The following is a 17,565-nucleotide window of genomic DNA, read 5'->3' on the forward strand; positions in this document are numbered from 1 at the left end:
CAGCTTCTAACTTAATTTTTTCAATTCAACTTTGAAAATAAAACCTCAAAGTTGATTGGGTTCTATGCAGAGATGCACCAGATTTTGCACGCTTCACTTTTAGTAAATCTTCCCCTGTGTGTTACTCAATTCTATTCTATTCAGGCCCCTAGCAAAAGACTTCATGACTCATGAGTTGCTCAGCACATTAAGTTATCTGGAACAAAACGCCAGACTAGATAGAAAAGAATGTATTAATTTAAAGAAAATAAATAATGCATCCATACTTGAAAAATAATATGTTTAGACACTGGATGTATTTTCAACTTGTATCCTCTGAATACTGAAGATGGTAACTGAGTTTTTGTAGAACACTACTCCAAAAGCTCATATTTTGTATTGTACTAATTAACCATACACAACATTTGATACTTTTACACTGCCCTCGTTATGACCATTTTTTTTAAAGAAGATGTCATGATATATTGATTAAATTAAAGAAGTGGTATATTATAGGGCATTGTATTAGAACACTTAAAACACTTTACCTGTGTGCGGTTAAAGGCCACTCTTGCAAAGACAGCTTGAGACACACTTGCTCTTTTTAACTCATCCCGGACTTGCTGGTAGATATCTGGAGAGACTTCCACTGAAGAGTTTGTGGTCTCCATTGGCTTGACAGGTCTGGGGATTGGAGGATGATTAAGAAATTGTTGGTTGATAGCTTGAGGGTGTTGGTGTGCTAAAAGTCTGCTAACAGCTATCTGTTGGTTTATTAAATGTGCCATGGCAATTTGTTGCCGCACCAGTGAAGGACTGAGCTGAGGAGACAACAGTCCAGGACTCATTATTGGTTGTAATGTTGGGACTTGACTTCTGATAGGAGTGCTATGGTGAAGAGGGCTATGAGGTGCCTGTTCATTGCTTTTTCCTAAGCTTGCCAGCTGGTTGATATTGGATAAGTGTGTCGGTCGCTGACTCAGAACGCAGTAGTCTGTTAGATTGTCCCTTTCAACTGTAAAAAGAAAAACCTTGATTAGCATACTCAAGTTATGGAACTTACTTGGTACCTTAACAGCTATAAAATACATGATTCTGAATAGCAGTATACATAAAGGACCACTTTTGGATCAGAACCATTGTTAGGTTAGCAAATGACCACACCTACTGGTAAGCCTTGTACACAGGACCGATTTTCCCATCAGGAAAACTGCCATGAGAGCTTTTGGCCGGGAAAACCGGCCGTGTGTATGCTCCATCGCAGTTTTCCTGACAGGAAAACTGCCGGGAAAAAAAAGAGAACCAGCTCTCTTTTTTCCCGCCGGGATTCCCGGCAGTTTTTAACCCAGCAGTTTTCCTATGGGAAACACTGCGATGGAGCATACACATGGCCAGGATTCTTAACCAAAGCTCTCGTGGCAGTTTTCCTGTCGGGAAACCCGGTCGTGTGTAGGGGGAAGTTACTGAGCGGGATCTCAGTTTTCCCCTCGGGTTTCACCGGCGGTAAAAAGTCTGCTGGGAAACCTGTACGTGTGTACGAGGCTGTACATGTCTAGATGCTGTCAAGATGTCATTTAATTTGCACTATAATTTGTTTTTAGAGCAATCTACCTCCACTATGTTGGACTAGGTTCACACATATGCAGGTCAAAAAACACGCTGCTCTTAAGCAGACATGGGGAATGCCATATATCTCTTAATGGCATCCTCATGCATCAGAAATTGTGGCACAATGAAGATCTGTGTGGCTGCACTTTGAAATATTTAAATGAATGAGCCGCTGTGCCTGCGTAAACCTGGCATGCAGGACTTGCACAAGTGTGAACCCAGCCATGTTGGGCTAATTGCGCAATGCCAATGCACATTTTATAATGCGCTAAGGCTGAATTTACAAAAGTTTTTCCCACCTTATTTACGTTTAGGGCCCATTCACACTATTGTGTTGTGGTAGCACGCTCGTTATTGCAATACGTGGCAACGTATGTTACATGAGCTGTGACGGCACCCAAAGAAACCATGGCAACAAACTTATGGTGCATTTTAGTGCATTAGGCAGCCTATTCAAATGAATTAGATGCCCTAATGCAGCGCATGTCAACATGCATGTGCTAACATAGTGCAATAGTGTAAATATTGTAGGCCATTAAGTTGTTTTCCCTGCAAAGTATCCCGTTTCAACCATGATAAGCTCCCAACTCCTTAGATGTGTTGTCTGCATTAGTTTTCTTTTTTTTAGGCTTTTTGTATTTTATTGCACCTGGTGATCTTGCCAGTAATACACTTCCTGTCCTAGGATGACAATGCTCACCCACTATACTGTATCTATATAAGACAAGAAATGTCCTGCCCCTTATTTTTTGCACTTGTTAAGCAGAAATAACAGTCCAAGAGCAAAACAGAGAATTTCGTTGTTAAGTTTAACTCTCCGTAATCTCTAATAATTTCAAACACAAAAACACTTCTGGCATCCATATGATCTAGGTTGACTCTTTATTAGGTCAAATGATATTGTTTGGTAACAGCCAAGAAAAAAGGTACTAATATCTGCCCTACAGATTCATAGGAAATATCAGTTTAAATGACAAGTCCATATTGAAATGTAACTGCAATTTTCCTGAACTGTCAAAAAATAATGTTAAAGATTCTCAGATTTGAATATTGATATCACATTGCTGCATTTGAGGATTGGCAACATAATGGTGTAGTGAAATAACCCATCCCTTTGGTGACAGATCTATTTGGTTATTGCAGGTGTCAGAATATGGTGCATATTTGCCTTTGGCAGTCACCACAGTCCTGAATTTCCGTAACCAGTTAGACACCTAAATCCACTACAGAGGTAAATAAATCTCTCTTAGGTTGGGGATGAAGATCACCTCATCAAAATATATTAAAATTGACATATACACCGATCCAAACTATATAAGGTTACATTTTCATTTCTGAGACAGAGAACATTCACTGTCTGCAATGAACCTGATCACTGCATTCAAATTTCAGCCGATTAATCTATATCTATAAAGGACATGTGATCTGCCTTCCAGATATTTTCTTAAAATGATAGAATCATTACTCAAAGTCAGTAACACTCTATTCCTGCCAGTACCCATGCAAATACCTATGGCTGATACCTTATCCCTTAAAACATCTGACCCACGCTTGTTGTTTTAAAAGCATAAGTAGATCTTTCAAATAAAATCAGCAGAGGAAGACATTTTCCATTACAGTCAACACTTACAAAGTCTATTATACTATACAATATACTCCTTTAAATGGTCGGCCTGCTCAAAATCCATACTGCTGGCATTGGTAGATGGTGTTAACTTAAATCTCATGACAGTTTCTTTCATCTGTCTGGGACCCTACCAGGGAGATCTCTTCACTAGAGTTCCTGGGCCCTGGGCCAGATTTCTGTAGCTTGTAAGCCAGGGGTGCCCAACTAGTGGCCCGGGGGACACACGTGGCCCGCAGAGCCCTCAGATGTGGTACGTGACCTCCTGCTCTGGGATGGAGAATGGGCATCTCTGTTCTGCAGTGGTTACTGGGCTGCTTTTAAACTGATCCGCAGGTGCAGAGCAGTTTACCTGCGGGTTACCTGCACTGAGCCATAGGCCCCTTTCACACGGTCAGTCCGACCCAATTGGAACCTCCATAAGGAGTAGCAGATGTAAATGGACTTGTGTCCGTTTACAAACGCCTACCTCCAATCCGATCAGAAAAAAAAAAGGAAAAAAAAAGTAGAGTGGGCTGCCATCCACCTGCTCCGCTCATTGTGGCCCGCGACCGGTTACCAAGTCACTTAATTGGCCCTCGCTCTTCAAAAGGTTGGGCACCCCTGCTGCAAGCATAAAAGCACAACCTACATAGTCCCCCTATAATAGGATCTCCTATTTTACACAAAAACATTCTGCAATTTTCAGGTTCTGACCTGGATTTAAAATATTATGATAATGTGGAAAATAACCTATTATGAGATGACAATTTGCACTAATAATGAATAAAAAGTGTGGCCAATACCATACAGGAGAAAGCCACCTCGCTGCCTCTGCCACCTATAGCCATATGCCTAGGGTGCCTAGTCTGCCCTGGCCATTATGAAGGGTTTCCACTCTTCTTGTTAGATGATTAACTGTTCTCTATTATGCTGAATGCAAATATTAATGCTAGAACACACAAAGGTGGACAGAAACACCCAAACACCAAGGTGGAAAAGAACAGAACCTGGAATTATGGCGGACCTACCTGTTGGAGTATCCGAGACATAAAAGAAACCAGAGCGCTGACTCAGCCATCTGGTTGCATCTTTTACTGAAATATATAACATTTTTGGAGGCTGGTCATTTTTTGTTTAAATTAACTAAATATGTTCAAGGTGCATCAAAGCAAAAGGTGTGCAATGGCTTACAACTTTCTTTAGAAAGCAGCCAGAGCCCAAGTAGAAATGCTGCAGAGAAGGATCTTTGTTCTCTGTGGGAAAGTAGCTGTCTCTCTACAGAGGACCAAAACACCCCCTGTTGCTTGGGAGCTAGAGATCGCCAATCAGTAGGGAGCTGGAGCTATATTAAAGTGATTGTAAAGTCTTGTGTTTTTTTTCTATAAAAATAACAAACATGTTATACTTACCTGCTCTGTGCAGTGGTTTTACACAAAGCAGCCCAGATCCTCCTCTTCTCAGGTCCCTCGTCAGTACTCCTGGCCCCTCCCTCCTGTTGATTGTCCCCACAGCAAGCAGCTTGCTATGGGGACACAGAGCCGCAGCTCCTTGTGTCCATTCAGACACTGAGCTGTATTTCGGCCCCACCTCCTCTCTCTCCTGATTTGCTAAATTACTTTGAGTGACAGCAGTGGCAGCCAATGGCACCGCTGCAGTGTCTCAGCCAATCTGGAGGGAGAGTGCTGGACGGCCGAGGCACATTGATGGACAGAGATGGGGCTTAGGTAAGAATTAAGGGGGCTGAGGGGGGCTGCTGCACACAGAATTGTTTTTATCTTAATGCATTAAATGTTTTAAGATAAAAAAAAAAAAATCTGCCTTTTCAACCACTTTAATTTCAAAATTATAGGCCAGATTTAGCAGGGGGCATGTGCTACATTTGTAGAGAGAAAACTGCTTCCATACACAGAGAAATAATCTTTCTCTGCAGCATTCTACAGACAAGTCCTGGTCTATGTTGCAGGAAATAACCAAAAGAAAAAGCAAATGCTACTGAAGCCATGGCTTTGATTAAGAAGCATCCATTTACTTCTACTGCTCTACCAACAAGACATTAACCCCTAATCTAAAACATGTTTGATGTCATAGTAGTAGCAGGCAATCTAAACGTCAATAACATTTTAAGTTGGCTGCCTAAACATGAGAGATTTTTTTTAGTGGGTCATGCTACCCGGTACCAATAATTCTAGAATCTTCAAGAAAATCTAATGTTTTATGCACAAATTCACAAATTATTAGAGTATTTTCTTTACAAACATTTGCATTTTAAAACATTGTACCTAACCCACTGTAAAAGTAATAGCATAACTTCTTATTTTATGTTTAAAGTATAACTAAAGCCATCATGTGTTTCTCTACTTGGTGGATAAAATAGCGAATGATTAAAGTCCCTTTAAAGTGATTGTAAAGCTTTGTGTTTTAAAAATAATAATAATAATAACAAACATGTCATACTTACTTCCACTGTGCAGTTTGTTTTGCACAGTGTGGCCCCCAAACCCCCTCTTCTGGGGTTCCCCCGGCGGCACATCATATAACCCTTCAGGAGAAGCGCTCTCCCGGCGGGTTACCTTACGGGGGCGCTCCCGAGTCCATAGACGCAGACTGCCAGACTCAGCCCCGTCCCCCCGGCGCAGCATCATTGGATTTGATTGACAGCAGCAGGAGCCAATGGCTGCACTGCTATCAATCTATCCAACAAGAGCCAAGAACCCCCGGAAGAGCGTGTCTCCGCTGTGGGAATTATGGGGCTCAGATAAGTAAAATAGGGGGGCTGGGGGGCTGGTCACTAGAAGAAGTTTTTTCACCTTAATGCATGACACTGGGCTGTCAAGGGGTCAACTGTGTGCATAACAAGTGTAATGTGTGTAATGTGTGTAAGGCCCCTTTCACACTGCCGGACCGTTCAGGTCTGCCTGTCAGTTTTTTCAGCGGACCTGAGCAGCCGCTCCATTCTTCTCTATGGAGCATCGGATGTCAGCGGTGACATGTCTGCTGACATCCGATCCAATCCGCTAAAATCAGACGGATGGCGATATGTCGACATCCGTCCATGGCGGATCGGGGTGAGATCTGAAGAGAACGGACATGCTGTCCATTTTCGTCCTATCACTCCATTAAAGACAGCGGTGCTGGACAAGCTGGACAGTGAGCAGAGGAACCTGTCATCCGCCAGCTCAGCGGAGATCAGCAGAGAGATCGCCCTAAGCGTAATGGGCCTTATGCGTGCTGCTTTAATCTGGCCAGATTGCTGTTCACTGTACAGAGTTCTGTGTTTTTGTGTGTTTTATTGGACACAGCCGATCAGCAGCTTTTAGCCAAAATCATTTGTTGAAATCTGCTGCCAAACTCGTGCTGTGTCTAATCACAGCACAGGTCAGAAAGAGGAGCGCACATGCATGTCCCAAACCCAGAAGAAGGCCAGCAACATACAGGTATGTTGCCGTGCCTGCACTTGCCGGCCCACTCACAGTATATTTACTGTGAGCGGTCGGCAGGCAGTTAAAGCCAATCTCTAGGCCAAAATGAAACCCCCTCTACCCCCCTTACGCATTCTGATTTTTTTTTTCAATTCCCAGTGAAGCAGGATATACTCAACCTCAGTCCTCGCCAGTGCCATTTTCAAGCATGGGAGACCAGTAATCCAGCGATGCGGATGTACCTACACCAGCTGCTCCCCTTTTTCTGATGTCAACACTGCAGATTGCTCTTCTCTTCTGGATTCGGAGATTATCCCATGACTGAACAAGTTATTGTAATTTCAAAAGTCATTTTTATAAATCTACAGATTTAATCCGAATAACATCTTGTGATACAGCCATTAAGATGCTTGTTCGAGTGCTTTCTGTTATAGAGTTTCAATGTCTGTCTCGCTATTCTGTTCCTGTTTGTCACATTGTCATAGGGGGCTTCTTATCCACTGTTGTCACCATTAGGAAACCTGCCCTGAGAAATGCCATGCAGCCATCACTTGCGCATATGCAGGTAGACAAGAAGTGGCAGCAAAGGGGCTTCAGAAGATCACCAACACTCAGGCCGAGTACGACCGGTTCATCCGATGAGAATGGTCCGACGGACCGCTTTCATCGGTCCACCACTGAAGTGGCCTGATGGTCTGATGTGTGTACACACCATTAGCTCAAAATCCGATCGGGTCAGAACGCGGTGACGTAAAACACAACGACGTGCTGAAAAAAACGAAGTTCAATGCTTCTAAGCATGCGTCGACTTGATTCTGAGCATACGCGGGTTTTGAACCGATGCTTTTGTGTACTAACCATCGGTTTGGGCCGATCGGTCAGCGGTCCATCGGTTCGATTTTAAAGCAAGTTTTAAAATTTTGGTCCAAAGGACAAAAGACCGATTGAGCCGTACACACGGTCGGTTTGGACCGATGAAACTGAACTTCGGTCCATTCTCATCGGTTATGACCGATGGTGTGTACGCGGCCTCAGATGTATCAAAGGATGGAAGAATGGTGAAACTAGTGGGGATAATTTATTAAAGGCAAATAGACAGTGCACTTTGCAAATGCAGTTGCACTCATTCTTCCCCACGCTTAGTGAATGCGGTAAAACGCTGCTGATTTCTATCATCCAATCATGTGCAAGCAAAAATTATACATTTTTATTCTCCTCACACCCGATTGAGTATTATTTTCAAAATTAAGCTTCACCACATTCACTAAGCTCTGGGGAAAATGAGTGCAACTGCATTTGCAAAGTGCGCAGTCTACTGTATATGCCTTTAGTAAATCAACCCCAATGGCAAACTAAATGTCATTTACTTAATGTTTACTTCTACTTTAATCCCAGATGTTCTTCTCTGGTAAATTTGGGGATTTTGTGACATTAGAAGTCCCTAAACAAATAAGCCAGATAACCAAGCACTAATTTCCTACAAAAAGGTTATCTGATAGTATTTAGGAAAGAGCATTTTCCCCAGACATATAAAAGCAGAAAGCTTTATATGTTCCTGAAACAATTGTGATATTACCTTGTACTACAAGCTACCCTATCATTTCTATGCAGATAAAAAGCACTTGAACCCATTACAAGCAAAGCCTGTTTACCTAACTCAACACCCTAGACACTTTCAACTTGTTTGTGTTCATTTTTAAGCTTAATAAACAATGCAATGCAAGGAAGCCAGAGAGTGCCTCTCTTTGGGTGTCTGCATGCACAATGTCTGAAAAACATTGCTTTGTTCCTTTGACCTCCTTGAATCAAGGTTGTCTTCTGTATATGTTGTGGTGTGAAAACAAAGTCCTGATTTACTGCACTGAAGTTGTTTGATTAGTCTGCGCTCCTCTGTAAAAATGTGAAATAAAGTCAGTTGGTTAAATCAGTACTGGTTTTAAGGCTGGCTATTATTGCCTTACATTTAAGCCTTTAAAACTCATGTTCGTAGATCCTTTGGTGGAAAGCAAAGAAGGCCAGCAGAGAAGAGATCCCACCAATATAGGAGTGTTTATGGCCAACCATGGACCATGACCCGATCACTCAATAATTCAGCCATTTGGATTATCTGATTATAGCAATGAAAACTGAGCTGCTTGTGAACTTTTCTTAATTGCTTTGAAACATTTAGAAAAAAGTGGGATAAAAGCGATCGAAAAAGAAGCAATTGGTAAAAATGTTAAATAATTTGAATTAGGCTTGCAATATGTGTTGTACGTAGATATCAAACTATTGTTTTCTCATTTTTTATCTCTGTGCATATTTCTCCAAAGCAATCACATATCTGGTCATTATATTTTGATATACACCAAAAAACCGCGCTATCACAACACAGTAAATTCAGGCAGCGGCTAGCGTGTGATGACAAGAAAAAATAAAACAATATAAAAAGCCGCGCCCCATTATATTTTGAGTCTAAAAAAAAAATCAACCAGCGTGTGTGATATTTTAAAAGAAATTCTGTTTTCAAGTAATCTCAGTTTCAAATCGAACAAAACTCAATGCAAGCTGATGTGTGAGATGTTTACTTCAGACTGTGGTTAGATGTTAGATATCAATCTGACTGGTAAAGATCTATTTTTTTTTAAATCACACTCTTTTATGGAACTTCTATCTCTTTACTGCAGAGAGAAAAAAAAATGCATGCAAAAAATATAAAATAAATTGACCCCCAGTCAGCCAACTTTTATCTGATATGGATTTCTAAAGTTGGCCATACAAGTGGCAATTTTCACTCAATATCTAAGAATTTCAATCAACCAGGAAACACAAATATGATTGAATATAATCGCAGAAAAATTCTCTACCACCTATGTGTCTGGCCAATTGTGAAATCGAAATTGGACAACAAATTGACAGTTCTCATCATCAAACAATGGCAACTTTGCCAAAACTGATTGGATTTTTACATTAGTTGGAAAGGGACAATTTTTATTCCATCTTCCGGTCAATCAAAGCCACCATAATGCTTTGCAACTTTGACAAAGTAAGGAACTGAAAATGTGGTGATTCTATAGACTTTTCAGTTGTCACATGTATGGATAGCTCAAGGCTGCATTTTGTGGTCTTTTTTGTCCCTCAAATTACCATAGTATCTAAGGGGAAGAGTTACTAAAACTGGAGCGCTCAGAATCTGGTGCAGCTGTGCATGGTAGCCATTCAGCTTCTAACTTCAGCTCGTTCAATTAGACCCCATTCGCACTGGGGTGCTTTGCTCTCTCTCCAGTGTGAAAGCCCTGAGGACTTTCACACTGGAGCAGGACGGTAAAAAAAAGTCCTGCTAGCAGAATCTTTGTAACAGTGAAGGAGCGGTTTGTATACCGCTCCTCCACCGCTCCTGCCCATTGAAATCAATGGGCACCGTGGCTATACCGCTAACAAATTGACGGTAAAGCGATGTCGCACCCACCGCCCCAGTGTAAAAGGAGTCTTAAGCTTTAGCAACCTGGAAGATGATTGGTTTCTATGCAGAGTTGCACCAGATTTTGCATGCTTCCGTTTTATTAAATCCCCTATTAATCATAGTATCATTTGGTAAATTCTTGGCTGTACTGTTACATACTGGTGCACATTACCTGCAGTTCACTTTAGGGAAAATAAAAAATCAGTTGTAGAAAAAAGACTATCATCAGTAACTTGTATTGAACAACTCCCTCCTCTCCCTGCAACCTCTGCTGGCTGACCCAAGGAAGACAGATTCCATGACCGGACTGGAGCGGCCTCAAAATAGGTAAGTATATACATCTTTCTTACATAAGTTAGTCGGCATAGGTGTTAGGATGGTAAAAAAGAAAAAACGATAGCGCTGCCTGTTGTTTTTGGATGGGTAGGATATACATCAAGGGAGAGGGGGGTGAAGGGTAGGGAAAAGGAGTGGGGAAGAAGGTCACTATTTAGGACTAGTGAATGAGCAAAGTTTCTCATGAAGCAAATAGATACAGTGCTGCTCCTCAATTACAGGTCCAGTAACATAATGCACAAATGGAAAATTAACAAAGAGAGGGTGCAGCCATCTCAACTCAATCTAGGCCATTAAACAAAAAAGTAATGCACTCAATGCATATCATGTTGAATAGGCATGTCAAATGGTGAAGATCTCCAAATTGCTGGTTTCACCTTGCAGAGTTTGGCAAGCAGGTAGACTGTGTGCAGAGATTGGCAGGCAAGCAGCTGGTAACTGCAGAGATTATCAGGGAAGCAGCTTTTTTTTTTTGGGGGGGGGGGGGGTAATGTATGATGCAATATGTGTATGTCAACTGCATCTGGATTTTATGAATGTATTATGAATGTAGAATTTTTCAATTTGTATTTGATGTAGTAGAAAACAATAAAAAAAAATACTGAATAAAAAAAAAAGGAAGAGGCTGGAGAGTGGCTGTACTGGCATCACTCTCCAGCCACTTCTCTGATGATCTCTGCAGTTACCAGCCTTAATGGTTCTATTAATTCCCCACTCTGTCCAAAACTAAAAGAACGTTTTGGGATAGAGTAGAGCTTATATTCTCAGCATATACTTACCTTTCTTTTGCTCCTCCGTTGTTCCATTCAGTGACGGAAATCAAAGGAAATGACAAGTATAGATAGGTATTGAGGAGCATGTGCCCCAATGCATGTGAAAGCCCCAATCATGTTGACATCCAAGGGGGTGAATTTGTTAAAGGTAAATAGACTGTCCAGTTTGCAAGTGCAGTTGCATCCATTTTCCTTGTGTAAATGTAAATGTGGTACAGCTTCACTTTGAAAAGAATACCCAATCAAGTGCAAAAAAAAAACAGCATTTTTCTTGCACATGATTGGATGATGGAAATCAGTAGAGCTTTACTACATTTACTTGCAAGGATTTTTTTTTACAAAAAAATGCATTTTTCTTGCACGTGATTGGATGATGGAAATCAGCAGGGCTTTACTACATACTAAGCTCTGGGGGAAATGAAGTCCATAGCCAAAGCTACGAGTAAGCATCACATGATGTGAAACATGTCAGCCACCTTTTTCCTGTTGTTCACTTCATTTTGACTGCATTGCTTTGGTTGTTTTTTGGATTTCATTTGTACAATAAAGAGATCGTTTTAAGGAGTGCAGCAGCCCAGGATCTTCTTTTATCCATAGCCATGGGTAAGCTACTAAACTGGTGACTTGCAATTTTCCCTTTGCTCTCGGCGGCTACATAGAGTGGGTTAGGAAACAAAGGGAAGCTAATCATGTGCCACAGGGGAGCGATAAATTAAAGGGAACTTGTTTCTTTTGCCTTTAATCACTTTAAGCTATTTTCATGGAATATCATTGATGAAATACCGAAACAAATGTTTTCCATAAAGGTGGTGGAAGGGAAATATTGGAGTCATCAGCCAATACAACCAGTTAGGCCTCGTACACACGACCGAGAAACTCGATGGGCGAAACACATCGTTTTGTTCGTCGAGTTCCTTGTGAAGCCGTTGAGAAACTCGACAAGCCAATTTTCTCCATTCCCGTCAAGGTAATAGAGAACATGCTCTCTTTTTGGCTCGTCGAGTTTCTCGACAGTTTCCTCGACGGAGATGTAAACACGACCGGTTTCCTCTGCGAAAAAAAATATCTCCCTGCAAGTTTCTTGCTGGTTTTTGCAGAGAAACTCGGTCGTGTGTACGAGGCCTTAAATGTTTGGTTTCATTGTCAATCCTGCACTGGAACAATTGTACTGACTCCACTTTTCCTTTCCTCGAGTTTTACATACCATTATTTTAATTATGTGATTACAGGCTGCTGTGTAACAACAGAATATATTGCAGCGCTACATCCATCAAGGTGAATGCAGCCAATTGACCAATTTGAGAAATTTAAAGTCTATACTTAGCATACGCCAAAAAAAAAAAAAATAGGACAAATCTACATGTTTTCAATATCTAGTGCCTATATCTAAAGCACTATTAGTTTTCAAATTGATTAGCATGACATTGGCCATATGAGCAATTTGGAAATGGTTATGCAATCACCCATCCCACATGTGTTTAAGATTCATTGATTAAAGGTTGCCTATGAAGACTAGATTCAACTAAAGTCATATTAGGTATGGGTTAAACTTTGGGTCAACCATGCGTTTTTTTCCTAATAATCCCCCTACCACCCAACAAAAAAAAAACTCTCCAATACATGAACACACAAGGAAACAGGGACTTAGTTTTTAGTTTATCCACTGTTGCAATGATAGATTGAACATTTTCATACTTTATTGGTTAATTCACCTAGTTGTTCATGTCAATATTTTAGCTCTTCTTTATATGATTGAAATATTGCCCCAAAGTTACAGAACATTACCTTTCATCTTCTTGAACTTTTTATACCATCTCCCAAATTCGTGGCATTTGGTAGTTGACACATTGGCATAGTATGTGCTGTTTACAATGGAGGAGATCATGCTCTGGAAGAAAGTACAGGATGAGGGAATGTTATTAGATAAAGACTTGGCAGGCAGAGAAGTGATTGGTTAAGTATTCACTGATCAGCCATTAATGTTCCTCATCTGTATCAGGATGAAAAATGAGACTCGTCCTAGCTAGAAAATATGACATAGTAAATACACAATCATAATGATTTATTTTCCTTAAAATCTTGCATACACTTTCATTATATGCAAATATGAACAAGAACACACCTTCAGCTACTATCTTACTTGATTAAAAGGCTGTTGCACTTAATGCTATCTCTTCAGTAGTAACTATTAACCTGCCAAGTAAACAATTATATCTAAAGCTGAACTGCAGGCAAATGCTGAACACACATTCAAAATACATATTTGTGTGCTGCTATACCTGCCAAATGATTTGTAATTGTGTCTAGCCAGTCCTGAGATTTACATAGCCCTGCCAAACAGCACAGCAGAGTTGGTAACCTGACTTTTATCCACTGTAATTAAGCAATAAAGCAAGGTCGCTTCTTGTCTCCTAGTCTGTGACTGGAGAGTAAAGCAGCAGCCGACTGATGTGGTTATCCCTCTACTCTCTATTACTGCATGTTCTGTTTCCAATCTTAGTGCTGTAATACAAGGTTAAAAGCAGGCTGTCAAATTCAATGTCAATAAATGTTATCAAAATGTAGGTACATTGATTAGTGTTATTATAGTCAGTTGCCTCAAGTTCAGCTCTTTCTTTATGAAAAAAAACGGAAATTCCGTTCGTCTGTATGGAACTTCGACGGAGAAAAAAAACATGCATGCTCAGAATCAAGTCAACACATTCTCGAAAACATTGAACTTCATTTTTCTCGGCTTGTACGATTTCTCGTAGTGTTGTACGTCACAGCGTTTTGGACAGTCGGAATTTGGTGTGACAGCGTGTATGCAAGACAGTTTATCCCAACGGAAATTCTGATCGTGTGTACAGGGTATAACTTTAGCTTGTTCAATAAAAAAAAATTCGAAGCTAACTGGTTTCTATGCAGAGTTGCACCAAATGTTGCACTCTCCAGTTTTAGTTAATTAACCCCAGTGAGCCAGCAGGCTTATGAAAAAACAGGAGGAAGAAGTTATTGAATTTGGGAAACAAATAAGTGATGTCACTGACATACACATGGACCCATAACTCTAGCCAGCGCACACAGAGCCACTTAAAAAGCAGTTACGTGACTGTGAAAAATTTAATTAATAAATAAGAACAAAGGTATATTTTTGCTCTTTCACATTATGGGTTAACTTGCCTTTATGGAGCTGCCCCTTTATGAATATGGTGTGGGTGAACATATTCAAGTGTATCAAAACCCTAACTTTGAATTTATCGTATTTACTGCCTTTTGGCCTATTAAATATACAATTGAAAGCATTTTGCTATACCTGTTCCATAAATGGAAAAAAAACACCTGCTGACCCAGCCCGAAATTGTATGAGCTGATAACTTTCTAGGCTCTCTGCCTCTGCTGTTAGCATTGTTTCCAGTTCGCTATGAGGACAACAGAACACCTTTCCCTCTAAGTTATGTAGATGAAAAGGGGTGTTCTCTAGTCCCTGTCCTAGTGTGACAACGCTGCTCCACCATATATACAGTACAGTGAGTGTTGTCACCCTAGGGTAAGGTGACCAGATTTTTCAAATGAAATCCGGGGATATATATTTTTTTTACTAGTAGTGGCGGCAATCAGCTACTCTCTGCCCATTGCCCCCGCCGCCTGCCTCACAGCCTAAGTCTTAGGCCCCGTACACACGTCCGAGAAACTCGATGGGCAAAACACATCGTTTTTGCTCGTCGAGTTCCTTGTGAAGCCGCCGAGGATCTCGCCGAACCAACTTTTCCCATTGACTAACGAGGAAATAGAGAACATGTTCTCTTTTTGGCCCGTCGAGATCCTCGTCGGTTTCCTCGGCGAAAAGTGTACACACGACCGGTTTTCTCGGCAGAATACGTCTGCCATCGAGTTTCTGGCTGAATTCTGCCGAGAAACTCGGTCGTGTGTACGGGGCCTTACCCTTCGGGCCCCGGCTCCTACTGGGTGAGGAGCGGAGGAAGATCACTCCGCCAGGGAAGGCAAGGAGATATACAGGCAGGAGGCTGGACGGGACTTGAGCCAAGGCAGAAGAACATGCAAGCTGAATGGGCATGCACCGAAACTGAAGAAATATTCCCTCCGCTCCGACCAGCACATGATCATCAGAAAGGAGCACAGATAATGGAAAGAAATAGACCACCTTAAGCTAGTAGGAGCAGCGGAGCAGGGGTGTGTAATTCAGATTTTTTTTTTTATTTCGCACTGACTGTCTTTGAAATTGCCCCAGCCCCTGTTCAAATCCAACCCGGGGACAAAACCGGGGACAGACTTGGTCCAGGGACAGTGTCCTCAATCTGGGGACTGTCCCCTGAAACTGGGGATGTCTGGTCACCCTACCCTAGGGCAGGAAGCGTGTTATCTGCAGGACCACCAGGTGAAAATACAGGAAAGTAAATGGAAAAAAAAAAGAAAACAAATGTAGCCATCACAATAACTGGTTAGCTACAATATATTACATTTTTGTTCTTGGGTTTATAAATGCAGTACACTCTAAGAGAATATGCTGGGTGCATTCTTCACTCATTGCATACCATGATGCATGGGCTCTACAGATGTGGAGAATTTATTATCACTGCTCGGTTAATCTTCCCTCCTTCTGTAAAGGGGAAAGGGTTTTAAAAGTCTCTTAGGACAGATAATCCTGCTAACACTTTGGGCACAGAAGCAGTACATTTCAGAAGAAATCCCGCAGTGAAACAACTCTGCCTTCATAATGGTTATCGCGCTTTAAATTCTCTATCCTGGGCTCCCAGTCATTAGAAATGACATATGGAAAGACACACACATTAGTATCAATGGGCGAGAACAATAGTGATTTAGGAAGCAGAACCTAAAAGGTAAGATTAGATGCCCTGCCATGAATAATCCCATTAATGCTTCTCAGATGTTTCAGTTCAGTTTCCAACTGCAACAAGACCACACAGCCAAGAGCCTGGGAACGTACGTGCTGCTACCCCAAGTACAACGCTTAGACTAATAAGGAGAATTAATATCAGTTTTAGGAACGTGTCATTAGCACCTGTGCTGAAATTCACTAAACAGAGGATGATTTTAACCCTCTTCTTGTCCTAACCATCTGCAGGAAACTTGGGGAGGATAAATTCTATGACATTATCTGTAGTTCATGTTTTACTTAGTGGATGACACCTTACTTGATATTTTATTTGTCACCATAAGCTTTGCCTTTTAAAATTAGCAGGTATCTTAGTTTTTAAAATAAAATAAAATGAACACCATTTATCCAAGCAAAGCATTTGTGTAGCGCTTTGTCGGGCCAAATAGAATTTAGGGCAGGGCACCCATTTTTCTGCCGGTGTTTCAGCTTTGCTGCAGTTTCCAAAGCAAAATACAGTACATAGAAAACTGTGATGATAATGCATGCCGATAAATAAGTATATCAACTCAGACTAAAAATGATATAAAATTGCATAATACGTTTTCTAATGATACTAGAACTACAAGGCAGCATAGTATAGAAAATATGGCCTACAATGACAATTTTATTACCCTAAGAGGGATGCCACACACAATCTAAAAAAGCTGGACGTAATTATGCTGGCTCTAAATAATGTTCTTGGAAACTCTGCGCTCTTATGGGGCACCACTAATTCAGAGCAAAATTCAAACATGTTATTAAAGAGGTTACAAAGCATATGAAAAATGCGACTCTGAATAGTACTGTGAATGAAAACATAAGATTACAATCATGTTTAGAGCTGGTATACAACCCTATTACAATATTAACAACCATGAACAAAAATTTAAATTCAAAAACAGATTGCTCAAGTAGTTTAATTTAAAAAAAATGTATTTAAAAGTGTCAGAGAGACATGTCTTTCCTGGCAACCTTGTACTTGTGTCCTGCCAGTTGGAGCAGTCTGTTACAGCTCAATATTTGTATTTTAATTGCCTTGACTTCTTAATGCCATTAAACGGCTATATTGACTCAAGCAAAACACACCTAGATTTAATTCTACTAGCAATACCACCAGCACCATCCCTGTATGATAAAGTACATCATGCGATTCCACAGGCTGGCTGCTCTGTATGTGTGTCTCCATCTCATTACATAGACCTTACACAAATGGCCCAAGTACACCTTTTTTGCAAAGGGGAAGGACTCGCTGTAATCCCATGATGAAATTGCATATTCTTAAAGGGACACTAAAGGTTCCCTTTAAAAAAAGAAAATAACAAACATGTTATACTTACCTCCACTGTGCAGCTCGTTTTGCACAGAGTGGCCCCTATCCTGGTCTTCTGGGGTCCCTCGGCGGCTGTCTCGGCTCCTCCCGGCAAGAACTAACCCCCTTCATGGGAGCTTTTGCCAATTGGGTTAATTATTTCGGACGCGCTCCCATGATACACCCGGCGCGGCGCGTCATTGAATGTGATTGA

The 17,565-nt window shown here is 41.1% G+C and overlaps 1 protein-coding gene across 3 annotated transcripts in view; it reads right to left on the bottom strand.

Moving 5' to 3' along the window:
* SATB2 (SATB homeobox 2) overlaps positions 1-17,565 on the bottom strand; it is a 250,298-nt gene that overhangs the window by 119,180 nt on the left and 113,553 nt on the right. For 2 of the 3 annotated variants that reach the window (XM_040357386.1, XM_040357388.1), the window contains 3 exons: positions 12,949-13,051; positions 4,222-4,287; positions 528-994 (listed from right to left, as the gene is read on the bottom strand). In XM_040357386.1, the coding sequence (XP_040213320.1) occupies positions 528-994; positions 4,222-4,287; positions 12,949-13,051 (636 nt within the window). The remainder of the gene's footprint in view (positions 1-527; positions 995-4,221; positions 4,288-12,948; positions 13,052-17,565) is intronic. The other variant, XM_040357387.1, reaches the window with a different exon arrangement.

Source organism: Rana temporaria, chromosome 6 (genome assembly GCF_905171775.1).
Source record: "Rana temporaria chromosome 6, aRanTem1.1, whole genome shotgun sequence".
NCBI lineage: Eukaryota > Metazoa > Chordata > Amphibia > Anura > Ranidae > Rana > Rana temporaria.